Source organism: Podarcis tiliguerta, assembly GCF_965153285.1.
Source record: "Podarcis tiliguerta genome assembly, chromosome: 3".
Lineage (NCBI taxonomy): Eukaryota > Metazoa > Chordata > Lepidosauria > Squamata > Lacertidae > Podarcis > Podarcis tiliguerta.
This window is the reverse complement of record NC_139536.1, coordinates 96,074,352-96,102,261: the sequence shown is the minus strand read 5'-3', so window position 1 is coordinate 96,102,261 and position 27,910 is coordinate 96,074,352. Positions and strand designations below refer to the sequence as shown.

Sequence of the window (27,910 nt, the reverse complement as noted above, 5' to 3'; positions counted from 1 at the left end):
ATATTTGGTGTTTTATTGCCTTGCTTCTTAAGTTCATCAGCTGTAAGGGTGTTTAATTTAACTAGGTTCAAAATGACAGGAAATCATTACATCCACCAAGTGACATGCTCTGTAAATGAGATGAATTGTTAAGGTTCCTTCAGAAACAAATAATAATGGCAAGTTCCAAGTTAGTACTACCTTTCAGCCAGCCTGAGATCTCCTATGTTTTAATAAATCTGACTTCAATTAATAGCTATTGCATTTCAGCTTCTCATTTTCACGTCTGCAGGAACAACAACAACAACAAAAAATCAATATAGGATTATCCGGGTTTAGCATCAACAAATGTACCTTTGTTTCCATAGAGCTGAATATCAGGATACATATGACAGTGCTCGCAATTCACTGTGTGTGTTTAGCAATCTATGCTCCCCGCTTCCCAAATTTCTACTTTGCCCAAGCAGCACAGATGTGGGAATAGGGCAGTTTCACAACCGCCTCAACATGAGGAATCTCTCATGCAGAAGCCTGGATTATTTCTTTCAATTAATTCGCAAGCTGGAAGAAAGTGCATCTACCGTTGTCACGGCCAGTTGCAGAACAGCCTTGCAATCTGCACCAAGGGGCCAAGCTTCAGCTTTTTAATAAATTCATAAGAGCATGTTTGTTGAAGAGTGGACTGTAAATAAAGGACAATTGAATCAACAGCAATGTTTTTCAGTTTTGCAGATATACCTCGCGGGGTGCTGAGGGCTTAAGGCAATGTTTTTGTTTAACATTATTCTTGTTGACGATGGACCTGCTATGTGAGCTGAAAGTGAAGTTTGTGTTCTTTTCTTCTGCCCCCCCCCCCCCCATTTATTCTAGCTGGACACTGTGGTTCTCCAGATCCTATTGTAAATGGCCACATTAGTGGAGACGGCTTCAGTTATCGCGACACTGTGGTGTACCAATGTAACCCTGGTTTTCGACTTGTCGGCACGTCTGTTCGGATATGCTTGCAAGACCACAAATGGTCTGGGCAAACACCAGTTTGTGTCTGTAAGTACCACCTTTCCCAGTGATCTATTCTTCTCTAAGTAATAGCAAGCTGATCAGCTCTTAGATGGGTAAGAATGATTAACAATAGCTGGTAGAAAAGGATGTGTACACCTTCAAATGCAGCTGGGTGTGTCCCCCTTCCCCGATTTCAGATTGCAGTTGGTTGGGGGACACACACATCAAAATGAAGTATTTAATTAGAAGCAACCGGACATGTGTGGATTGTGATTATGGGGTCCACTGCTTCCCAACCCAGTGGTGGGAGTGTTGGGATTCACAGAATGCTGTGTGAGATAGCAAGTCTGCAGGCTTGAGTTTGCTAGCTGATGCAACTGCAATACTTTGTATGGAAGTGCTGGGTCAGAAAGACTCAGCAGTAATGTGCTGTCAGTTGATTGGCTGCCATCGGTTTAAAGGGTGGTGTAAGTAGGTGGTGTAGAAGAGTGTGGTGAGAGAGAGAGAGAGAGGTCTTCCTATTTTCCTTAAGTTGCAGCCAGGTACTCTGTTTGACTGTATGAACTGCTCGTGTATTATAGCCTGTAGATTTTTGTATATATATAGCTCACAATAAATGTACTGCACTGCACTGAAGAACCTGGAACTCTGAGCATTTCTGCCAAAGCACCACGGAGAATTCGCAACAGGGAGTGCACTGGGATTCAGAGTACAGTAAATGGGAGTGGGTGTACACAGCACAAATCCAAGCTCAGTTTTGCATGATAGTATTGGTTGATGCTGCTGCTTGGTTGATGCTGGAAGCAGTATCATCAGTCTCTTGCCCAAGCATGTGGCCTGAAGTCTCAACCCTGATGTCTATTCCTGTGCTCTCCTGCATTGCAGAGTCAACAGCATGTGATTAGGCTGCTAAATGTACCTATCACCATAATTCCAAAATGTCTTACGAGAATTGGACAGGGTTGTTGTTGTTTTTTGGAACTAGCGGGAACTATGAGCTAGAAGAGCCAAGTCCAAATGCTGGCTTACACATACACTTAATGGGCAATGCACACGGTGCCCGTCATACTGTAGGGTTCATAGCACTAAACTGCCGTACGTGTTTGTTGTATGGCTTGCTGGAATACTGTATGCTAAGTACTCAGAGTGCTATACTTTTTAATGTCTTGTAAAAGACATGCAATGTTCATCATTGGTTTAGAGACTACCGTAGCAGGATTATATCATAGAACTATAATAGGTTTGAATGATAGACATTTTAATAATAATAATAATAATAATAATAATAATAATAATAATAATAAATAAATTATTTGTACTCCGCCCTCCCCGGCCGGAGCCGGGCTCAGAGTGGCTAACATCATATAAATAATACAATATATTATTTATATGCTGTTATATTTTAAAACTAGAGCGTGATTTAAATTTGCTGTCTTGCTCTTTTAAAAACTGTTGAACTGCTTCCATGATTTTGTGCCATTTTTATGTATGTCAGTGCATATTTTTTTAAAAAAGTAGCAAATTCAGTAAAATATGTTTTAGTTTACCAGTGCATATGTTCCTCATTTTGTGTATAAACCAGGAAGGCTAAATATTAAGCTTCTTGATGATATTTGAGAAACTAAACCAATAACCGTATAAGTGTTGGTTTTAGAATCTTGGAGATAAATATGTAAAACTGTTGGAACAGGTGTGCTCTTACCTGTAGTAATGTAAATGATACAATTATCCTGAGCTTGAAAAGCTTAGGTAAACCTGGTCCAAATCTAGCTCCGATTCTGTGTACTTGTTCCACGGCTCCTTTTCTACAGTTGCCACTGTAGAAAAAGGGCATTCCATTTTAGGAGCAGAATCGTAAATAAAACTACCGATATCAACATGTCATTGTATGATTTCTATGGTGCAACTGCATTTCAAATGCCTCACACTGATAACCACATTTTACTGGTGCCATAACCTAGCTATAGCCAGGCCTTGTTGAATAATTTTATCACATTGAACTCAGTTACGGCAGTTTTTAAATGGGAGCTGTAACAACATTATTGTAAACACCTTAATATTGCAAATAATATGCAGCTGTTGCATAAAGGTTACTACAGAAAGAGGGAACAGAAGAATATTGCAGTTGCCATATTTTTCTGATATGCCTTTACTTGCAAACACAACAATTGCAGAGTGTTGATCTGTCAAGAGGTTGGCAATGTGTGACAACAATAATGATGATGTGGTAAGACGAGACACAAGGGCTGAGACCTTTTGTTTCTGGAAGGCATCACAAAAAACAGCATCTGTCAAGAGTAATGAGGGGTGTAAGCCGGAACTGACTGAGTGCAATATGCATTTGCCGAAAAGGACAGTAATCTAAATACAAGCGTCCTTCACTACCGCAATTTTTACAGACAACCTCAATTTTGCATTGCAACAGCATACCACATATAATCTCTTCTGGCATCTCACTGAATTGTAGGATTCATGGTGAAGAAAGTGTCAGGTAACAAAACCCTTAATATGTTATTAGGCAAATTCAGATCACTCAGGAGGACAGATCACTCAGCAGCTATCAGTTATGAAAGCTAAAGATGGAACCTCCATATTGCAAGGCAATATGCCTCTGTTTTCTAGTTTACCACCACAAACAGGATATAAATATCATTATCATATCTGCTTGTTCTCCTGGACAGCTGGACAGAGTCCTTTTGTTACATATTTAAAGCATTCCCAATTTCTAGTAGTTTTAAGAAATAGTCTACTTTTAGAATTCATTTCCTTTAAAAAATAACTCTTACTATGCTGGGGAGTATACTAGGGATAAGCCCTTTGAGATCACAACTACACACACAAGGAGGAAAAGTTGTTAGATTTCCAAGTCTACACAACTTGTAAACCACCAAACCCAACACAACCCACCAGCCATGTATGGCAGGCAACCAGAAGTTCTTGTTTTTGTTGCCTGTTTGGAATTATAAAAATGGCAGGGGGTGTCAAACATCCAGCACAAATAATAATATGCCCTCAAGGTAGGAACTATGCTGCTTATATGCTCTGTATAGCACCTAGTATGGCGTTGGCACCATATTTATATCACATAGATAGTGGTGATTGTGGTGAAGTGAAAGACAATGTTGAACTTTAGTCTTGTGGCTGTGTTTATCTCGACGTGCCCTTCCCAAAAGCTTGCAATCTGTTCTGTGTTTCCTTTCAAAAGCAATCACGTGTGGCCACCCAGGAAACCCCGCTCACGGAATGACCAATGGCAGTGAGTTCAATCTGAACGACGTTGTGAACTTCACCTGCAATACTGGATATTTGCTTCAGGGCGCCTCCCAAGCACAGTGCCGGAGCAATGGGCAGTGGAGCAGTTCCTTACCTACATGCCGAGGTAAGCTTTTTTATTTTTAAAAATGTACAACTGCTCTTCCTTGATAGTATGATTTCCTAGTCATTTTGGAAATGTGTAACTGGAAGAATTATTTCCTTTGGAGAAGTCTAACCTATTTGAAAATAAGCTGTTGCTGCTTCTACAACTGCTTCTACTTCTATCCAGCCCCACCCCACCCCCCATCAACCTATCGCCATCTTATAGATTGTGGGCAGATATCACTAATTAATAATAATTGCACAGCTGCTAATTTGGTACCGTGGTACCTCGGGTTATGAACAGCCTAGTTAAGGAACTGTTTGGATTACGAACCAAGGTACCACTGTACATAAACAGTATTGTCATTGGGAAATGCTAAGCAAGGTCAAACTTCCTCCATTGAGTAAGCAACTAGAAGCTGCTAATTTTGACAAATGTAGCTATTTAGTTAAGCTTTAATGCTGCTGGGTGAATTCAAGACAGGATGGCACATTTCAGAGAGCAGAGTTGTTACTTAAAATGCCATCTCTCAGCTGGGGTCATGCGCATACCTCCACAAAATCTAGTAGTCCAGTGTAGTAGAGCAAATTGTTGTGTGTATTATAGGGTTTTTCCAGATGAGGGCTTAATTTGCAGAAAGGTTGCTGAAATATCACAAATGGCTTATGCACAATAATGTGCTTTCTTTTTACTCAGAAATTGTAAATCTGGATTAAATTGGGGAGGCATTTTGGTGCCGATGGTGTTGTTTGGGCATTGTAAAACTTGCATTCATGGGGAGTACTAATATCACAGTAAACACACATCTGGGAGCCTCTGTAGTGTATATTTGGAGACAATACTCTTTTGTAGTAGCACCATGTTCCTTGCAACCTGTATAAAAGACAGCAAGCCCTCATATAGGTATAAAATCAGGCACATACCAGTAATTGCAGCTTAGAATGCCACCCGGCTGGTGCATACAATCCAGAAAATATTTTCTGTAATACCTAGCTCATAAGCTGTAATTTTAAATCGTTATGGGTTTTCCAGTTGTTGCAAACCATTTGGATATTTTTTTAAAAAAATGAAATTGTAGTATACAAATGTTTTAATAAAAATAAATAATACACAGATAACTAAATAGACACATCAGGTGCTAACTTTCCATATGCCTTCATAAGAGAGAATTCCCGTCAGTACAAGTATTTAAATAGCGATGGGATATAGTGGTGGATAATGGGTAAATATAAAGGGTTTGTGAGGATCAACTCCTTTGCTTCCTTGTTCCTTAGAATAAGGGCAACAGTGCTGAGTTTCACCAGGTACCAAATCTCAAAAGAACAATAATATTTGACTTTGGCATCAAGAGTTTGAATCCATGCAAAATGAGGTTCGAGTGTCAACAGGGCAGATTTAAACGTCCTTCTTTCTTTATTTCTCAACAGACTAAATTCAGATTGCCTGCATTTATTTCCTATGTAACTCTTGGCACCTGTTATTGAGAGAAAGCAATCTCCTTCTCTCTTGCCTTGATTTACAACTGGGTCCCTTGGGTGAAGGGCAATCAGGGAAATCAGCTAGTACAGCTCTATATTTGAAGCAGCTTAAATTGAGGCCACAATTCATTCATTCTTTTCCCCCCGGTAGCCTTAAATATATATGTATATGTAAAGAAAAGAGCTTTGTCCCTTAGAATTAAAGGTATATTTCATACAGTTGTGGGAGTATCTTCTCTCCTGATTATGGCCCCTCACTCAATTTAGGTGTGGGGCAGGGTTGGCAAGGTATCCTTGGGATGAATGTGAAAGTTCCCCAAAACTAAATATAGTGGGCTATTTCTACGTATGAGTAAGAACCACCCACAAAGCCAGAGGTTCTTTAATTGGCAGGTCAGTATCATTGCAATCTGCAGTTATGACAATTAAAAGCTGGCGAGTGAAATAAAACGCAGAGCAAAAACCATTTACAGTGGTACCTCGATTTACAAACTTAATCCGTTCCGGAAGTCTGTTCTTAAACCAAAACAGTTCTTAAACCGAGGCGTGCTTTCTCATTTAACAACTTAAGTTCAACAAGTCAGTTGAAAAAGTTTACATATTGCAGCCTGACAGTCACAGTCATGTTATGAGAGTTCCCCCTGGTATAGGGATAAAATTACCAGATGAATATGAGCCAAAAACCAAGTCGTAGTCACAAAAAGGTGAAGCTGGTAGTTCACTGGAGAAGTTGTGTGTGTGTGTGTGTGTGTCTGTGTATCCCAAGCCATAAGCACTTTGTGACAACAGCTCTAGAGCAGTATTGATTTGCTGACTAAAGAGGTCAAGTGTTAAAAGACTTGGACCTTCTCTAGAGAGAGGGGGGAAATGGAGACAAATATCAAGCCATAAACCACCTTTCTGCTTTGTTTGTCAGTGCCATGATCTTTATAGACAGTGTTTCCAGGATTTTAATCCTCTTTTCTAAAGACAAGTAACTAAATAAACAAAGGATTTCACCTTCCTCTTTACACGTTAGCTGACAGTTGTTGAGGATTCCACCTTTTATGTTCTGCAGAATTTCAGCTCAGTGGCAAAGTAAACAGGTAGTGTCTAGGTAGCCTTATACAAGTCTCTGGTCACCAGATTTTACTGGGGTTTTTTTGGACCAAACATCTGAATGCTTGCTCTAACTGATTACAGAGAGGACTGAAACAGATACTGTTTTTTAGTTGCTGCTGTAAGCTTCTGGTCCTTGAATGAACAGGTTCACAACTCCTACATCTTGAGGTTTTCTTGATGGTTTGAGTTGGGCATTGGAAGAAAGCAAGGCTCTTGTGCCTTTAAGCATCCTTTTCTAGCATGAAAATATATTCATGGGGAGGAAATTCACCTTTCAACATGCTGTCTATTAGATATATTATTGTGTACAGTCCCTGGTTTATTTTGGGGCCTTCCTCCCACTCACAAAATAGAGTACACTTTTGCATATTGCACAAAATGTATGTACATTTTTGCCCTCCTTTCCAGGTGAGGTAGCCCAATCCACACACAGGTGTACTAAATCCGAAGCACTACTGTGTACACTTGCATCTCACTGAAATCAGTGGGGCTTGAGTGTGCCTAATTCTTGTGTGGCTGATACTTCAATACCTTCCTGATTCTCAGTGTGTGGCTTTATTTCCTCTTCCTGCCCTGTTTGCTATGAGTTTGTCCACGGGCTCCCAACTATCCTATCTCTGCTTCTTACTGCTTCCCTCATCTCTCCCTCCTCATCATTTGCAATTTCATCCAACCTCACCATTGTTTATCTAAACCAGGCATCCCCAGCCTGCAGCCCTCCAGATGTTTTGGCCTACAACTCCCATGATCCCTAGCAAACAGGACTGAGTGGTCAGGGATGATGGGAATTGTAGTCCAAAACATCTGGAGGGCCGAGTTTGGGGATGCCTGATCTAAACTAATACACCATAGATGTTTTAGCCTTTCTCCTCTTTTAGTCTGTCACTCACCACCACCACCACCACTACTATTATTTATGGGTCTTAAACCTTTACTTCGACCACAGCTTTCTCTGTGCTAAAGTGTAAGGGATCATACCACTTCTGTGCTGTTTTAATGCACACGACACTTTGTGCCAAATAAAAATGCTGCAGTCATCAAGTTAACAGAAATTGTATATTTCTTTGCATATTTTCAATTATGTAAAGCTTTAGTGATTGGCTATGGAAACCCATCTACCAGCAAAATGTTGAATCAAATGTATTTGGCATTAATTAATGGCTGTACTATTGAGCTTTCAGTAGCACTGAATTGTACATTGCATGCCATGAATATTTTCCTATGAATTTTTCCATTCAGTAGTGAAAAACCTTGTATTTCAGTGGTGAACTGTTCAGATCCAGGCTTCGTGGAAAATGCCGTTCGCCATGGGCAGCAGAATTTCCCAGAGTCTTTCAAGTATGGAATCATTGTGGTGTACCACTGCAAGAAAGGATTTTATCTTCTTGGATCGTCTGCTCTGACTTGTAAAGCTAATGGTTTTTGGGACAGATCATTGCCCAAATGTTTGCGTAAGTATGCAACAAACTGAATTTTTACTTTATTTTTTTCACCAGAAGGCCAGGAAGCATCAGTTATCACCGAAGTGCATGTAAATAATTGATTTAACAATGTCAGTATGCTGAATTTTGTCCTGCACTCGGGAGAATTTCCTTAACAAAGTATCTATTGTTGTGTGCAATAGTATACCAGCCATTACCAGGAACAGAAGGTCAACACAGCTGATTTTTTTTCCCCATACAATTTTCCTTCTCAAACCCAGAGCTCTGGTTGAGAACCTACCCAAGCTCAAATTTAAACTATATGTTTTTGTTTACTTGTTTTTAAAGACCCAGATTTCTACGGGCCTCGATTTAGTTTGCTTAGTTAAGATTTTAATTTGCTAAAATGATTTTGTGAACGTCATTTTGGCCCAGGTAGGAAGAATTGTAGAACTATATCATGCCTGGGCCTACCTGTAGCAGATCTGTTTCATCACAGTTTGAATCTGCTTCTCTATTAATTTGTTTCCTGCACTCCGAGGTTTGTGAAGAACAGATGAAAAGGGCACCAAGAGAAACGAACAGGAATGATTCATTCGTACAATTGCATGTTTATTGTGCAGAATTGTAATGTTATATTTATAAACCTTTACAAGGCTCTATTGCTGTCTTTCAGAAGATGAACAGCTATAAATGCTAATCCTATTTTTCCGCACTGTAGCAATTTCTTGTGGACACCCTGGAGTCCCAACCAATGCAATTCTGTCAGGGGACAAATTTACGTTTGGATCTATAGTTCGCTACTCTTGTACAGGAAGTCGAACTCTCATAGGAAACTCTACTAGAGTATGCCAAGAAAACAGCCGCTGGAGTGGAACTCTCCCTCACTGCTCAGGTACCTTTGAAAGCATTGACTTAATGTGACCTTGTAGCTGAAATTATTAAAACTATTCCCTTGCAGCAGATTTTAATGCAAGTGAAGTTTAATAAGTCAGATTTTATGCTCTCAGTTGCTCTTTGGTTAGCCGTTCACTCCCATTATAACAGTGATTTCTTTTAACACCTTTTTGTATCTGAAAGATTATCTATTGCTGACTCCATCTATGGTCTGTAGGGATACATGTTGTCTCCAAAGTTTCTTCCTTAACCCAGCATCCATTTAGAATGTGTTATATGGCTCAGTAGGGACGCCTAAGGCTTGCCGATCAGAAGGTCGGCAGTTCGAATCCCCGCAACGGGGTGAGCTCCCATTGTTCGGTCCCAGCTCCTGCCCACCTAGCAGTTTGAAAGCATGTCAAGTGCAAGTAGATAAATAGATACCACTCCGGCGGGAAGGTAAATGGCGTTTCCATGCGCTGCTCTGGTTCATGCTTAGTCATGCTAGCCGCATGACCTGGAAGCTGTCTGCGGACAAATGCCGGTTCCCTCAGCCTATAGAGTGAGATGAGCGCACAACCACAGAGTCGTCCGCGACTGGACCTAACGGCCAGGGGTACCTTTACCTTTATATGGCTCAGTAGCCAATAACTAGGAGTGCCTCTAGATACTAAGGATACTTCCTGATTTTGGAAGATCAAGTAAAGTATACTTTTTGTATACAGTGGTACCTTGTGTGACGTACCATCCCCCTTACGAATGCTGCGGGTTATGTGCTCTGCCCCTTGTTATGACCTTTGCCCCAGGGTGCGAGCAGAAGTCGCAGTCTGGCGGCACCGTTAGAAAAACCATGCCTCATGTTACGAGCAGTTTCCTGTTATGAGCGGACCTCCGGAACGTATTAAGTACGTAACACGAGGTACCACTGTACAGACATATCACTAATGTTTGTATCCTTCATGCTGCTGTTGGGCATGATTTTTCTTCAGTTCAGTTGGGGTCTTCATGAAGCCATAAGAATGAGGTGAGAATATGATCTCAGCAATGAGTGGATTGTATGTTTACCAGCTCTGCTAGGTTTTGTTTTTTTAAGCGATTCTCATATATTATTTGCATTATTATATTTACTGGTATATACACTCCAGGTTTCCTAATGTAATCAACACAAAGCCACTTCCGTGCTGGCAAGGAGGTGGGGTTGTGGGCTTCACGCCCCTCCCCCACACGCGCGGGGACTGGCTCCAGCCCCCGGGATATCAATTCCTTTAATCAATAAAGTTGTGGCCTAATTTGACCCGTTAACCTGAATTCTTGGGTCCTGTGTCTTTATTTCTTTGGGGGGAGGCGGGAACTCGCCACGCAACAGTACATATAACTGCATACAAATATTTATAAAATGATATTGTAGAAATATAGTACCAGATGGGACTTGACTCTTGTCTAGGTATTGCATGTCGAGGTCCCCAATCCACCCCCCAAATAACTCACAACAGACACGTAATTTTTGTTTAAGATTTTTGGCATGATTTTGGCCACAACTTTATTCAAATACAAACCGTGAGTGGTTGTTTAGGCATTGGTTAAGACTATCTGTCCCCCCGCCTGGGGACAGAACTGACTTCCGGGCACCACCGAAAGACAGTGCGGGGGAAAGCAAGTCGGGGAGGAATTGGAGCTGAGTCACAGACCCTCAACTCTCACCCGCCTGCTTGCCGGCCCTAGTCCCATTCCAGGGATTGGACGAAAAGATGGCAAGCCCCAGGATTCCTTTAACGGAATTCCCTTTCCGCAGCAACCATGGAGGGGCAGGCACAGCCTATCCTAACCCCTCCTCCACCAATTTATAACCAATGCCTAACCACAACCTTACAAGTTGTGACGATTTGCTACGCAGTAGGCAAAAACCACCCAGCCAGCCAATTTGCCAGGTGGAAAAATTCCTACCAGGCCCCTGCTCAAAGGCAGACGACCCCATGACAGGCATAGCAAGGTCAACGCAACAACACCTTACTCTAGGGCGGGTGGGCGGGTGATCCGTTGCACGCAGCAAAAGAGAAAGTACAAGGCTGCGTGCAGAGTATTTAAACCTTTTACCCCTCCCACCAAAATTGCAACATAACTTTTACCCCAGCAACCCAGTGAACCAATCACTGCCCCACTGCCCCAGGCCATCTTTAGAGACCCTGCCTGGTAACAGAGGGGTGGCTCAGTAGACCCCACCACAACACGTGCTCTCCCTGAAGGAGAACACGCTTTATATGTATAATATATGTATTTGTGCATATAATTAGTCTGGCTTTTAAACAAAAGCAAAAACACATTCTACATGCACTTTTCCTACACAGGAACAAGGTTCTGGGCAGGCAGACCCTCTTTCTAACCCTGCATCTTGAGCAGAAGAGTTCTGACATGGAATTTTCAGCTCTTCTCCAATTATATTCAGTGGGACATAGACCTATGTTAACTTAAATTATTGTTAAGTCTCTGTTGATCAAACCTGTATTTGGTAGGCAGACTCGGCCTATTGTGGCTCTTGGGCAAGAATATTTGTTTGACGCCTTGTGTTTTGTAACGTGCATTTGGGGCACACCTCAAAGAGACACAGAATTTGAAGTGGAGCTGATGCATGGCTGGTCGTTAGCCGATTGACACTAAACCGTGCTGACGCCTCCTGATAATGACCCTTTTGATACTTTGCATTTACAGGAAACAACCCAGGATATTGTGATGATCCTGGAGTGCCATCCCATGGGTCCAGACTTGGGGATGAGTTCAAGATAAAAAGCCTGCTACGTTTTTCCTGCGAAATGGGTTATCAGCTGAGAGGTTCCCCAGAAAGAACATGCCTCCTTAATGGATCTTGGTCTGGCTTGCAGCCAGTATGTGAAGGTCAGTATCAGATTCAACTCATGTAATTGCAACTGTATAGCTACATTTCCACAAATATGATACTTGGTGTTCTTGGAGCTTTTGTTTGTGCTTGAAAGTACATTTAACTACTTGCTTTATTTCAATCTTGGTTCTTAATAGAACTGATCAGGTTTACCACTCTCATTTATTAGTCCCACACCTGTTAATACAATGCGCGGGTGGCGCTGTGGGCTAAACCACTGAGCCTCTTGGGCTTGCCAATCAAAAGGTTGGCGGTTCGAATCCCCATGACGGAATGAGCTCCCATTGCTCTGTCCCAGCTCCTGCCAACCTAGCAGTTCGAAAACACACCAGTGCAAGTAGATAAATAGGTACCGCTGTGGCGGGAAGGTAAATGGCATGTCTGTGCGCTCTGGTTTTGTCACGGTGCCCCTTGGACCAGAAGCAGTTTAGTCATGCTGGTCACATGATCCGGAAAGCTGTCTGCAGACAAACGCTGGCTCCTTCAGCCTGAAAGCGAAATGAGTGCCACACCCCATAGTAGCCTTTGACTGGTCTTAACCATTCAGGGGTGCTTTACCATTTTTTTTACCTTTAATACAATACTATATAAGCTACATTGTAGCAAAATGTGCAACGGTCTTAAAAAAGTATGGAAGTAAAACAAAATAATGGAAGTATGTTGGTCTGCTAAATCATCATTACTGTTGTGGATTTGAAACTGTTTATCTCTAAGTTGATCATACTTATAGTAGAACCTTGTTGTAATGTGAATCTGATGTAAACTTTCTGATGGGAAGAAGTCTACCACATTCTCTTAAGTACCATCCATTAGGGCTAGGAAAAAGAAAACACAACCAATAGTCTCACAATATCTTAAAAGACATTGTTCCAAGCTGGATGTGGCTACAGGCTGCCAATTACTCACCCGTGGTTTAATGAAAAGTTTATTGTCTTGCCTAAGCTCACAGGCAATGTGGGGAAGGCATTTGCCTCGGGAAAGTGAAACAGAATCCGAAAAGGCCTGCATGTATCATAAGTTAAGACTAGGAGCTGCAGGCAAGTTTTGATCTGGATTCACATTTTGTCCTTCATTCACCTTTCTTCTCCCTGCCAAAAAAACAACAACCTCAGTACACACACAGGTCACATACACAAGTGATTATGAACCTCTCCTATTTTAATTTATTATAAGCACCTGTTCTCCTTTCTAGCCAGTAATCCATCTTCCCACAGCTTACAGCTTGTTTTTCACCAGCAGAACGTTTCACCGTTCTTTCATATATAGAATTGATGTTGTGCATTTAAATACCAGTATTTCTGTGGGCGTTTTTGTATGAGTTACTACAAAGTGCATTTTGAGCATCCTATGAACTAATTCGAAAGTGAACATAGAAAAGTCTCTGGTTGTAACTGTAGCTAACGTGGGTTGGGTTTTTCCCTCTTTTGTTTTACATTCATATTAGGAAGTAATTTTTTTTATTAAAAAAATCTGATTGGCATGTGAAAAATGCCAGTTCAGTTAAATGCCTGAAGTGGGACTAAACTGATAGTGACCTATTGGCTCAAATTGTATTTGTGACTGCATGCACATACATGTGCAATTTGCACCAAAAGAAAGGTTTCTTCCCTTACACAGATATCTTTATTGCTGTTGCTACCAATGTGGTTCCTCCAGTCTAATATCCACCTGGAGACTGAGTTCATTTAATCTTCTGAACCCTCAAGCTCTTAACAGAAAAGCTGATTTATCAAAAAATCCCACTCAAGGACCTTAGTTGGGGCCCCTTTTTGGCTCAGTCTTACCTGACATGACTCAGGTTTAGGCAACTGTGATCACAAGAAACAAGACGAATCTTCACTTTCCTTCCCTCACAGCAAAACCATTTGCACGGAACCGTACTCGAGCCTGTTTTCAATACAATAGGCTGGAGCTGTAACCTTTATGAGCAAATTATATTAGGAGTGAGACTGTGTGAAAGGCAAGCTGCTGTCTAACTGAAACAGATAATCTCAAGGAATACTGCAAGGAAAGTGAATTTCCCGTTTAATGGAGAATTCAGTTTTGCACAGGCAAAAACCTAGCATGTGAACACTAACCACTGGTTTCACCTTGTAAAATCACCCCAGCTATTTCTGGGAGCAAATTGGTGCAAGTTCTCTCAATGCATATTTAAGACTACATCTTTAAAAAGAGGAGATGTCTATGAACAAACACCCCAGTGCTTTGACTACCTCTCACCTTCAATTATTTCTCCCCTTCTCTTTTTGTGCCCCATTTTTACTAATGCATGCAAAAGCAACTTCTGCCAATAATGAAGTAGAACGGTAATATAAGCCCAATATAGGGCAAGCATATTTTGATAACTTTACCACAAACTAAACAACTGAAAAGCTTTGGTTTTCCAGGATTTGTCCTGCGTCAGTGTAAAGGAGAAATCAAATTTACTTTCTTTTGCTTTCCCTATCTTCCCCACTTTTGACAGCTGTATCTTGTGGCAATCCTGGGACACCAGCCAATGGCAAGATAGTCTTCAATGACGGAATTTCATTTTCTAGCTCAGTCATTTATGCCTGTTGGGAAGGTTACAAGACTTCAGGACTAACTACACGACACTGTACGGCCAACGGGACATGGACTGGCTCTGCCCCAGACTGCACAGGTTGGGAACTGACGCCCTGTTTACAGTATGCTTAAAGACTGAAAATAGATGTGCTATCCTTGTAAAAGGAAGAAAAGTGTTTTCTTCAAATAAGGAGGGCACAGTAAATTAAACTCTCATTCATCGCCACATATGGAGCCTGGTCCTAAGTATGTTTGTTCGAAAGAAAATCCCATTGAAATTGAAGCTTACTTCCAAGCAAGTTTGTTTAACTTCGCAACCATAGGTTACCTCACCCTTATATTTGCAGTGAGTAAACTATGCTGACATTCTGGGACATACTCCCAAGTAAACATGCATAATACGATTGTGCTGTAAGGCTTATTTTTCTGCAAGCACACCTAGATGGCTGTCCTGCAGAGAAATTTATTGGTCCTACCTGTAACGTTTTTGCAACAACATACATGAAAGTAAATTGAGTGAACTACCTTTTTTACTCAAAACAGTATACATCTATGAATGCTAAAATCACATACCAATCAAAAATCTTCTTTGTTGGCACTGTTTCGTCTTTTATCATTAAGCAACATGGCTTCTGAGGAGCAGCAGTTTTATAAAATTATCCTTTCTGTTATTTCAGTCTGTACTGGAAACAATCCAGATTTGGGATTTACAGTGTATGCCTGTGTAATGGGGGATGTGTTACCTACAGAGTAAATCAGAAAAATGCATGCAGTAGAGCTCCCAAAATGTATAATAATGCAGGAAATGTGACTTAGAATTTGTACAGGTGTGTTTGTGCAACATTTACATAGATTTGGGCAACAGGGGGCTTCTTCAGTTTGTGAGCACAACTCGTTTTTGAGGATCAGAACATCTCCTAATCCAATAACATTTCTTCTACACGTGGTAGAAGCTGTAGATGCACTGTTAGAAGTCCCTGATTATATTTGCACTTCAGGAGCACATGCCTCCACTTCGCCGTAGACATACACAGAAAAATGCATTTTTAAAACTTCATTGGTTTAGGAGTCACATTGAGGTTCGCCAAGGGCTTCCCGAATAAAAACGTAAACTTGCATACAGATCCCTAGGTGATGTCTGTTGTTATATCTGTTCTGCATGTGCGCTAATGCAAGATATAGTTTTACTATTTTTATATTTTAAAATAAAACATGTTTCCTCTTTGTGTTCTAACCCTAGTGATCAGTTGTGGAGATCCAGGTGAATTATCAAATGGCATCCATTTTGGAAGGGATTTCACCTTTAATAAGACGGTCACCTATCAGTGCAACCCAGGGTACCTAATGGAACCTGTTGGTGCATCCACCATACGATGTACGAAAGATGGCACCTGGAACCAGACTAAACCCATCTGCAAAGGTTTGGGCTTTAATTAGCTCACAAAAATTCAAGCTACAGTTTCTCAGCTTAACCGTTCTCAGAAAAAAAGTAGAATAAAACAAGAGTTGTAGTCCAAAACATCTGGGTGGCACCATATTGACAAAGGCTTATAAAGATATCTTGTTCAGTATTTACATTCCTCCCCATAAAAGTCTTTTCTTTTTTGTTTTCATTAGCTATCACATGTGGACCACCACCCCAGGTGGTGTATGGAAAAGTGGAAGGCTCTGATTTCCACTGGGGATCAAGTCTAAGTTACAGTTGTGCTGATGGGTATCACCTTTCCAATTCTGCTATCCTATCATGTGAAGGGCGAGGAGAGTGGAGGGGAGAGATCCCACAGTGCCTGCGTAAGTATACTAAGATTAAATTGTTGATAAAATAAAATAAAAATCATGGTGCAATAGTCATGTTTGGGAGAACTATGAGATGCTGTCATGTAGGACCAGAAACTGAATGTTCTGGGCTGGGAGAAAACACAGCCAGATGGACAGAGTATAAATAAAATGATGATGATGGTGATGTTGTCGTCGTCATCATCATATTGTTGCATGGGGGATCAAGATTAGCTGTAGGGTGGCAGCACCCATGCTGCTTTGCACAACAACCAGGCACTGGAAATACAAGCAGTACTTGTTTTTCTGAAATGCCACAATAAGTAATGTAATATTGAAAATAGTGACATGCATTTTTTTGCCTGTGACAGCATTGCTCATAGCTTTTCCTTTCTTTTAAATTCTGAATCTCCCAAGTGCTTACTGCTATGGAAAATTAAAACATTTCTTGATAGAGCATCCATTTGCTGTCTTATTGTTGCTTCATTGTTTATGACTTAATAGCTAGTTTGTAATTGTGTTTACAGACGTATAACCCTTGACCATTGCTTTAAATGTGACTAGGCTTGGAGGTAGTCCTTGAGCAATGAATTTTTAGCACATTCTTAAAGTGCATAGAACATGAGCAAGTAACACAGATATGGTGCCTTCAAAAAACAAGAACTTATGAACACATATTGGTCCATGTTCTGAAAAGATACTCTGGGAAACACGGAACCAAGAAGACTTTCTTTCTTTCTTTCTTCCATCCATTTATATTCCACTTTTCTTCTGTCATGGAACCAAGGTGGCATATTCCTGGTATACATATGGTCATCCATCGAAGCACTGATTGGACCCAGACCTGCTTAGCTTCCAACTAGGTGGTGACCTCATGCGCCTTCAGACAATATCAAGCCCGCATAGACTGAAAAACTAAACATTTGAAAATGATTTTTTTAAAAAAAAGTTGCATGAAACTACCCAGTGGCAAAAAAAATTGATAATTTAGAGAAGGAGAAGTAGCCAAGGAAAGGCCTTATCATTGATTTGGGATAATTTGATACTCCAGACTTAGCCAACTTGTCTTGACTTTTCTTTATTCCATTTCGTATTCTTATGAGGAAAAAGCTTATTGCAGAAGCATACTTAGATGAAGAAGAAGGGTAGTTTGAGAATAATTCAGCTACAAAATTAGAAGGGAAAAAAGTACCAGCTCACTTGTAGTTTTATATTCCATAATATGCCCCATGAAATGTCCTCCCACAAGAATGGCTTCCTGTATTCCATAGGCACGCATTACATGCAACTGGCACCCTTCTCATTGTTCCTGTTCCCCACCAAATCTGCCCCTTCTTAGGCTCTGTGTGCTCCTTACTAGGTAAAAGTAAAGGACCCCTGGACAGTTAAGTCCAGTCAAATGTGACTATGGGGTTGCAGCGCTCATCTCACTTTCAGGCCAAGGGAGCCGGAGCCCTTTCTCAATAGGTATCTCAACTAGGTACCTCATCTGTAAATTAGGCATCTCAGTTAATGTTACTTTTGTGGGGTGTTTAATGCCACATCAGGGCATTCAGTACTTGCAAGCAAATGATGATAGCAATAAATTAGCATTCAAATATTGATGTAAATTGGATAAGCAGTGCGGTGCCTGCTAACTCATATTCACCCCCCCCCCCAAAAAAAAAACTTCACTGTGCATATGCTATACATGGTTTTAAAGCCTTTTATTGAACATGTTCCCTTTTTCTGTAATAGCTGTCTTTTGTGGAGAGCCTGGTACACCAGCTGAGGGGCGACTCAGTGGCAGAAGTTTCACCTACAGATCTGAAGTATCTTTTCAGTGCAGAGCACCTTTGATACTAATAGGATCTTCAAGGAGAATATGCCAAGCAGATGGCAGCTGGAGTGGAATTCAGCCAACGTGCATTGGTAATTGCTACAATTATTTATTTGTGCTGTGCCTAAGCGCTGCTTCACGCATGTTTCCTACTCTGTTGAAGATAAACTTAAATGAGAGAAACTGCTGTTCATGGGATAAACTTAAGGTTTATTCCAGGCATAGGCAAACTTGGCCCTCCAGATCTTTTTGGACTACAACTCCCATGATCCCTAGCTAGCAGGACCAGTGGTCAGGGATGATGAGAAAGCCTATCCTCTTCCCAGAGGGGAGGTGTTGTGAGTGGGAATCGCTTCCCACGTCTGCAGGAGGGGTGTGGCCGGGGCCCCTGCGTCATTGGAGTCCTGGGCCCGTGTCACACACTCCAGCCAGCCAATCTGGTGGGGTGGTGAGCTTGGTTTGCCCGCTGTTTTAGGCTTTGCCTCAGCACTTGACCTTGCTATGGACCTCTCTTGGCTGCCCAAGGGGCCTTGTAGGAATTTTTTCCACTTGGCGGATTGGCTCTAGTCACCTGGTTTTTCGCCTACCTCGTAGCAAATCGTCACAACTTTGTAAGTTTTGGCAGTTAGGCATTGCTTAGGCAGCTGTGAAATTTGCCCCCAACCCAACCCTGCACTCATGCAGTAGATTGCGTGGGAGTTGGGACTTCCATTGGCTAACATTAATTGTTGCATGGGGAGGCAAGTGCCATAGAGATTGCTCCTGGGGAGGGAAAATTTAAAACTTGCCCTTGTTACATGCTGTGATCTTGAGGGAACTGCACCCTGACTTTCCCTGATATTTCAGATTGCACACAATGGGATTGCTACCTATGTGTTTAACATCATGTGCAGTTTGAGTGTGTAAAAAGGTCACCATAAGTTTCTAAAAGACATATGTTCTTAACGTTGCGTTTATAAATTCACTTCCCCGGTAGTCTGCTGGAAATAAAATCACTCTGTGTGTGTGCGTGTATTCCAGTGAAGTGTGAGCAGACCTCCAGTCATCAGCCAAGTTTCCCCGCTCTCCTCCTCACATCTTCCCTGCTTGCACCCACCCCACCCCACCCCCCATCCACTCTTGAAAATTTAAGACTGCTGGAATGATATGGGATGATAGAGAATCAATGGGATGCAGGTGGTCGTGAACAGAAGTTTATTTTCATCACCTGTGGATCCAAACCGTGTGTATGTGTGTGTGTGTTAGTTCATATAATTTTTGTTACGGAGCAGGCCCAAGTGAATTTGATGCCATTTGAGCATCAAAGGTACTATTTTTTCTTCTTCAGGAAAAAGCTCTGTGTTCATAAAGATTTGCTGAAGCTTAGAAAATGGCATATAAATCTGCAGTTTATAAGATCAAATACATCTGATCCGTTGAGATTCTTAGTGCAGACTTTCCACATTTTGAAGAATCAGGGCAACATGATTCAAATGCAAATTACCTGTACAGGCATACCTCAGGTAACTGATGCTTCAGGTTGCGCATTTTCGGGTTGTGCACCGCGCCAAACCTGGAAGTACCGGAACAGGTTATTCCAGGTTTCAGCACATGTTCAGAAGCACGCACTTTGCACGTGTGCAGAAGCGCCGAATCGCAACCTGTGTGCGCGCAGACGCAGTGCTGTGGGTTGCGAACATGCCTCCTGCACGGATCACGTTCGCAGCCTGAGCATCCACTGTATACCCTATTGATGTCAGGATTCACCCCAGTGGGGATGCATGGGATTTTTGTGGGAGGTTTTTGCTTTGCTGCAGCCATATCAATTGCCTTCATATTTAAAAATCAAGTGCTTCCTAGGCAGACAGAAGGAATCATTCTAATTAAGATCAGCTTAAGGAATTGTTCTAATGCATTGTCCAGTAAGCTCCCTGACACACAACCACAAAATGGGACTCATTGTGCAATTACTTAGTTGAATCTAGCCCCCTGTTTTATTTTCCATTTACTTTTTCCTTACTCCAGATTCCTTGATTCATTCAGCATTTATGCTAGGATAACTTTTATAATTTCCTTTCTGGGACAATATATTCTCTTTTGGGGACTGTGCTCAGTTCTCACGTTGCTTACTCCTTTGTCCCCTCCTCTCCCAAACAGCCCCTTTTATCTGAGAGCATAGAATTTTGCTTTCAGGCATTTTTCATCCATCGTTTTTCTTCATCTCAGTAATTTCCCAGGCTGGGAATTTCTCAGCCTCCCGCATCTTCTCTTGTCTGCCCACCTGGCAAGGGTAAAAGTCAGTCAGCTTTCACAATAAGACAGAGCAATTCCACTGCCTTCTCCATCTCACAAATAATGCAGCATTAATGACAAGTAACTCAGTCCTGTACAGTTAGGTGACCTTGTCCCTACGGGTAGAGTTTGATTTTTATGTTGGTGGTGCTAAACTGATCCAGTGCTCTTGGGTTAAAGGAAATCCTGGCGATAGAGCACCATCCATTTAAAGTAATAATTCCACTCTGCGACTGATCTTTTCCCCTTTTGAAATAGTTTTGTGCGGTTAAAAGAACCTTATTTTTCTTCCTCTCTACCTGAGCAGCTGCAACCCTTAAGGCTGCTTTAGCAGCCATGTTAATCTCCTGTAGAGCTCTTAACTTCACTAGCACATCACTGAGACCATAAAGGTTTTTAAAAAGAAAGGGAAACAGTATTAACACTTCATGGTTTCATTTGATGTTTAGAGAGTTAATGAATATCTTGTATTAAAGTAGCACAGTCAAAGCCAGTGAGTGAGTCCACCAAGGGAACTGGCTTGCAAGTAACTCTGTGGCAACTGAAAGAGGAGGCAGAGTTCCCTCCTTTTCATTTAAGCACCAGGACACAGGGGTGGGAAGAAGGATTGGCCCTAGTGTGGACATTTGATTCTCGCATGGAGCTGACACAGGTTTTCCCTACCTCAGCCTTCAACGTCACTTCCTGGTGCTTGAAACCTTTCCACCACAGTTGCCCGCTGAGGCCACTGACAATTTGCTAAAGCTTGCCTTCAGTGGCTGCTGGAAGCACACCAGCCAGTTGTTGTTGTTGTTTAGTCGTATCCGACTCTTCATGACCCCATGGACCAGAGCACTCCTGTCTTCCACTGCCTCCCGCAGTTTGGTCAGACTCATGTTTGTAGCTTCGTCTTCTGTCGCCCCCTTCTCCTTGTGCCCTCCATCTTTCCCAACATCAGGGTCTTTTCCAGGGAGTCTTCTCTTCTCATGAGGTGGCCAAAGTACTGGAGCCTCAGCTTCACGATCTATCCTTCCAGTGAGCACTCAGGGCTGATTTCCTTAAGAATGGATAGGTTTGATCTTCTTGCAGTCCATGGGACTCTCAAGAGTCTCCTCCAGCACCATAATTCAAAAGCATCAATTCTTCGGCGATCAGCCTTCTTTATGGTCCAGCTCTCACTTCCATACATCACTACTGGGAAAACCATGGCTTTAACTATACGGATCTTTGTTGGCAGTTACTAGTATTTAAAAAAGAAAGCAACTTTTCAATAGGTGGAATTATTGTCTAATTTTGTCTGTAAAGCTTTGCTGGGGGCACCATTCTGGAGAAGCCCACAAGATGGTACAGTTCAGGTTTTTTTTTTTTTTACACTGCATCATATTTCTGTATGTGTGTGCAATTTGCTTTTAGTAGGCAGCACCGAACCACAAAACCATGTTGCAACATTTATCATCCCAGGGAGATGGGATGCTGAGGTAGTAAATCCAACTTTGAATTTCATAATCTGAGCTGAGATGTTTTTAGAGTAACAATGATCCTTTGTAAACAGCACTTCCCCAAAGGTGACACTGTCTAATTTTTCCTTGCTACTTTTATTCAGCCACTGCAGCTGTAAGTCAGTTCCTACACACACACACTAGATTTTTTTTCCGTTGGTGGGATATTGTTTCATTTTCCCATTAGCAGATGCACAGTCAAACTGCTGATGAAGTTGAAAGTCCCTTGATTGCTGAAGTACACTTTTTTATATATAAGTCATGTGTTACGCTCTCATCTGTCTGAGTTCTGAAGCCTGTAAGATTTGCTTTGTAAATAAGTCCATTATATATTCCACTGACAACATGATTAAAGTGGCTGCCTAGGATTGAAATTTAAAATCAGGCTAGAAATAGGAAGTATCAGAACCTATTTTTTCCTGGATTATAAGGTTACAAATACTGTGCATTGGAAATTACTACAACTTAGCAAAATGCCTATCATTATGGCGGACATTGTGCATGACAGGCTTGGGTACGGCAAGGAGCCTTTGCGTACAAAAACACTATGCAAGGAGTGGACTCCCACAGTCCTAAGTTTAGCACTTTGCCATTCACTCCTAAAGAGAAAAGGTAACCCTTTACAGAAAACCAAGTGATACCTCCAGAACTACATTTCAATGGGGCCAAAAACTTTGTTCCCTTTTGTGTTATATACTGTATTGTAGAATGTAAGTTTTCTTTTTACTGATTGTATGTTAGGTGCTCTGGGAGACTTAAATAACGTATTCCTGCATAACAGGCTCCTCATGAATTCCCTACTCACTTCTGTTTTCAATTGCAGATCCTGCTCACAACAGTTGCCCAGATCCTGGTACACCTCATTATGGAATACAGAATAGTTCTAGAGGCTATGAGGTAATTTTTTTGGTACTGTTACATTTAGAGTACCTGCTTGTACATGGTGCTTTAGGAGCACCGATCTTGGTCTGCTACAAACCTAGGGTTTTGTGCCGAGTTGTTTCCAGCCCATACATTTTAAAATGTCTTCTTCCAGCATTTTCAAGAGAACCTTCCTGTTGATTTCATTGAACAGCTTGAAACATTGAAACCTTCTCACAATGATTATAACATAAGCATTTCTAAGTAATGGGAGGGGAGGACACCCAGTATTTATTTTAGCGATAAGAATAATATGAGCATGGTCAGAATGGCTGGTGCTCAATTAACATTTTTGATCTTTTTTTGGGGGGGGGGCAACAGATAGTTTGTCAAGTGATTTCATTTAATTGGTGAATTGTGATGAATCTCCAGCACAAATACTGAAACTGAAATTATCATGCATATTGGTCAATGTACCGCTTGATTGTGTGCTCTCCATATAATCTCTCAATTAGGCACAAGGCAGTAACTTGAGGGTCTGTCTTGAGAGCAATTGACAAATAGTTTCAAAAGTACATAAACACCACAGCTGACTTAACATTTTGCATATTTATGACTGTTTCAAGTGAAATTCTACCACAGTGTGAACCGTAAAGGTCAGTAAGTCAACGTATCTGTTGTGGAGGTTTGACTCCAATTTCCTCATCCTTTGCAAAACCATAATCAGTCCTTAAATGATAAAGATTGGGCAATTATCTATCTTCTCCTCTTACCCCATTTTTCTCCTGAGTGAAATTGTTTGCTGTATTATTTTCTTACTAGCGCAAAACTGAATATTGAATGCACAAACTCACATATACAGTTACTGGTCAATTGAAAACGACATGTTTGCAACTTTGACTGTTGGGTGATTTACCATGGGCTCTATCTATATGGGGAAAGGACAACTTTTTCTGCCAGGGTTTCTTCTCCTGAGCCAATCAGTCTTGAATGAAAGCTTTCTAACTCTTTCACATTAATTAGTTAAAGCTATAGTTGAAGAGTAGGATAAGCTGACGTACTTAGCAGCCCTTAAAGGGGAAAAGTAGAATTCATCTTTTAAAACAAAACAAAAAGAATATTCACATTGAGGAATACAGTCACCATGTTTGTCACACATGCCAGTTCACAGAGGACCGAGCTGTTTTCACGAAACACAGAAAAAATGGGGAGAGAGGTAATGTGTGCCAAGCATTTGGTGTTCATCCCCATGGAAACTCTCTGTATTCATTGACTTGATTGGAAAAAGGAAAAGAAGGGAAATGTCCAAAATGTTATTTTGTGTTGTGGCAAAGAGATGAATATTATGTGTTCTATTGTTGTTATTTCTCCTTTTAAATTTTCTTTTTAATTCTTTAGGTTGGGAGCAAAGTCTTTTTCAGATGTAGGAAGGGTTATCACGTGCAGGGGTCAACTACACGCACTTGTCTTGCAAATCTAACTTGGAGTGGCATACAGCCCGAATGCATTTGTAAGTAACAAATGTTAACTACTTCAGTTATGTATCTTTTTTTAAAAAAAAATGATGATGATGATGAAGAAACAGGATGGTAAAATAAAAACTTCACTTTCAATACCTGACACAAGGTCACTACTCAGAAGCAATATTTGCTTGGGCGATCCAGGCAGCTGTGGAGCATTCTAGCTCAGGGCTTGTGTACATGTTGTATTTGCTTACATGTACATGTCCTCTTATGTGACGGGAGATTTCTGGACCAGTGAGATCTGGACCATAAAGAAGGCTGATCGCCGAATAATTGATGCTTTTGAATTATGGTGCTGGAGGAGACTCTTGAGAGTCCCATGGACTGCAAGAAAATCAAACCGATCCATTCTGAAGGAAATCAGCCCTGAGTGCTCCCTGGAAGGACAGATCCTGAAGCTGAGGCTCCAATACTTTGGCTACCTCATGAGAAGAGAGGACTCCCTGGAAAAGATCCTGATGTTGGGAAAGATGGAGGGCACAAGGAGAAGGGGATGACAGAGGACGAGATGGTTGGACAGTGTTCTCGAAGCTACGGACATGAGATTGACCAAGCTGCGGGAGGCAGTGGAATACAGGAGTGCCTGGCGTGCTCTGGTCCATGGGATCACGAAGAGTCGGACATGACTAAACAACAACAACTATGCCATAATTATCATATACCCTTAGATGTGTGGAAGTGGGAAGGAAGCCTTGTTTTAGATAAGGACTGGGTTCTTCAAAAATTAAGGTTAATTGCTTTTCTTCCTGGATTTTGGAGTTTTGAATTACCCACCCTTGTTTCTGAAGTGCAACCAATACATTAGGAATTCTTAATTTCTCTCTCTCCCTCTCTCTCTCTCTCTCTCTCTCTCTCTGTGTGTGTGTGTGTGTGTGTAAACACACCACAGACAAACATTTTTATCAGACAGGTGCATGCATTTCTTTCCTTAGTTTAGTTTTCTCATGATTTCCTGTCCCCCATTAACAAAACATAGCTGCACATGGAAAAAGCAGTGCAAAAAAGCAGTAATGTGATTGCATGCACAATTGCAATCTGGCTTTTTCTTCCAGTATTGCTTCCCCCCTGTCATTCTGATCCATTCCAAGAAATTCAGTGCTGACGTGACTGTGGCTCTTGGCCTCTGAAAGGGGCATCCTCCACCCCTAGCCCTATAGTCAAAGTGTGATTAAGTGTCAGGCAAATGTCCCAGGCTCTGCATGAAATGCTTGAAGATTAATATATTTAGATTTTTTTTTATGACAGCTAGAAGACAAAAAAGAAGACATCAGAGAGCATATTCAGTAAAGTACATTGATGTGAAGCAAGACTGACCTTAGGTTCTTATCTTATTTCAAATTAACTTTGAGATGCTGTGAATGAGCAGAGCACAAAGAAGAAGAGAAGTGTACTTACAGTGGCTTGTACAACCAGTGTAGCATAGTAAAAACCTTTCTATGGAACCTTTATTTTGCAGAGGTTTATAATGAATTTATTTAGCACAGAAATCACTGTGTAATTTTCAAGGTTCTTTGAGTCACTGAATTGGAAGTGGAGCAGACAGCTCAGTAATTCATAGTACTGATCACAGCCTAATTTGCAGTGACGTGTGGTTTAGCTTTCTTTTTCTTTTTCTCTGTTACCTTCCTAATAATCTTCCATGTGCGGGGAAAGAAGGTGTTCTGAATACCCTCGAGTCCAACTTATTTTACATTTCTCGCTCACATTGCTTCTTTGTCAAAAACATGTTCACCTGCAACACAGAAAAAACATGCCAAGCTATTCATAACATGGAAGTTGACTACATTTTTGCTTACAGTAACAACACGTTCATTGCATTTTTCTGGATTTGGATATATACTTTGCTGATATATATATATTTTTCAAACTTTCAGCTCATGCTTGCAGGCAGCCAGAGACACCTGCAAATGTGGATGTGAAAGCAATTGATCTGCCTACCTTAGGCTACACTTTGGTGTATACGTGTCAGCCAGGATTTTTCCTTGCCGGTGGATCAGAACACCGAACGTGTAAGCCAGATATGAAATGGACAGGAAAGTCACCGGTTTGTAAAAGTAAGTTACTGATGAAAATAATGCTTCAATTAGTTTCTACTTGCTAGCAAGTCCAAGCTCATGCATAATAATAAAAAATGTGCGCTGTGATGTGAATCAGGCCTGCTATGTTTCAAAATATTGCATTAGTATCCCTTTCCTATGTATAGAATGATAAAAGTAGCAATGAACCCGTGAGATCGACGTGCCATTTTCAAGACTGAAGAGTGTATATGTTTCTTCTTTGCCCCACAAGTCATGCATGTAGGTGTTCAGCTTCTTGAATGGGCTGGGCTAGCTTTTGGGAAACTCTGGCAAGCAGTTACAAGAGTTGTTGAGAGCCTATTGGGCTGATGGGGCTGCTTAAAGCCTGTGACCGTATATGCACTTAGCTGGGGACCTTATTTCCTTCTCTTGGGGGGCGGGGGATAGGAGCAGATGGACCAGTGGCCAGCAAACCAGGAGCAGCCCAGCAGCTCACATTGCCAGCCCCCCTCCACTTACCCTCTGCGCAAACTTGGGAGTCTCACCTCGCCTCAGGGCTATGCCAACCTTGGAACCCTTACATGCAGTGTCTCCAGGAATACAACCATGGAAGACACAGCTTGTAAAGCTCATAGTATTGGTGATGCATATTTACTTCTTCCCCTGCATGAGCAGGGTTATCTCCTTATGCCTTGTTACATCTTTAGCAGAACAACTGAGTGGCCAGGATGGAATTTGCAGACCTTATCGATACCTACAAACACACCCCTGCTTCCTCCTCCATTATCCATGAGGCGGAATCAAGTCTTAAAATCCAGTCTAGACTTTCTTTCAGATTGTGCTTTCCTATGGTAAACAGTGACAACCCCTGATATTCATCCTGACTTTCCCTTGAAATGTGTTAAAACATCCATATCCACTGCACGCAGTGGGGCAGTGCTAGAAATCTGCTAGATATCTCATTTAGAGGCTGTATGCTGAGCTGAATTGCCCTGAGTTATGATTTCTTTTGACAAGGGACGACCTTTCTTCAAACAGCCGAAATACGTATGAATATTGAAAGTGTTTCTCTTCTTTTTGTCACTCTTGGACATTAATCTCAGATCCCTAAAGGCTGGGTTTTTTTAAGTCTCCAGAGAATTGTTTTGTCCCTGACCTAGTCCATGGGGCTCACTGCTCACTGAAGCTCCCAAACAAACCAATCATCATTGACTTCATTGTGTATAGAACTTTTCAGTTTAAAGTACTATTAGGAAAATTGAAGGGGGCTTTACAACTGTACAAGTGGAAATGCAACCCAAGATACAGATTTGCCATACCTTTACTTGAAAGGAGTCTGCCTGCAGCAGACAAGAATCTTGCTTGTCCTTGGGCAGGGATTTGTTCCAAGTTTCTAACGGAAAATATTTGTTGTTTTGTGCAATATGTATCTAAGTGTTTTCTCCTTCCAATCATTATGATGGGGGTGGTGAGAGCATTTCTCTCCATGCAACTGGTGGCATATTGATTTTTTAT

At 41.4% G+C, this 27,910-nt stretch overlaps 1 protein-coding gene across 5 annotated transcripts in view; it reads left to right on the top strand.

Moving 5' to 3' along the window:
* The window catches only part of CSMD1 (CUB and Sushi multiple domains 1), a 920,428-nt gene that overhangs the window by 864,546 nt on the left and 27,972 nt on the right, over window positions 1–27,910 (top strand). For all 5 annotated transcript variants that reach the window (XM_083431289.1, XM_083431288.1, XM_083431290.1 and 2 more), the window contains 12 exons: window positions 850–1,023; window positions 4,184–4,357; window positions 8,178–8,366; window positions 9,058–9,231; window positions 11,919–12,101; window positions 14,570–14,746; window positions 15,890–16,069; window positions 16,267–16,440; window positions 18,163–18,336; window positions 22,817–22,890; window positions 24,253–24,364; window positions 26,252–26,431. In XM_083431289.1, coding sequence (XP_083287415.1) covers window positions 850–1,023; window positions 4,184–4,357; window positions 8,178–8,366; window positions 9,058–9,231; window positions 11,919–12,101; window positions 14,570–14,746; window positions 15,890–16,069; window positions 16,267–16,440; window positions 18,163–18,336; window positions 22,817–22,890; window positions 24,253–24,364; window positions 26,252–26,431 — 1,965 coding nt within the window. The remainder of the gene's footprint in view (window positions 1–849; window positions 1,024–4,183; window positions 4,358–8,177; window positions 8,367–9,057; window positions 9,232–11,918; window positions 12,102–14,569; window positions 14,747–15,889; window positions 16,070–16,266; window positions 16,441–18,162; window positions 18,337–22,816; window positions 22,891–24,252; window positions 24,365–26,251; window positions 26,432–27,910) is intronic.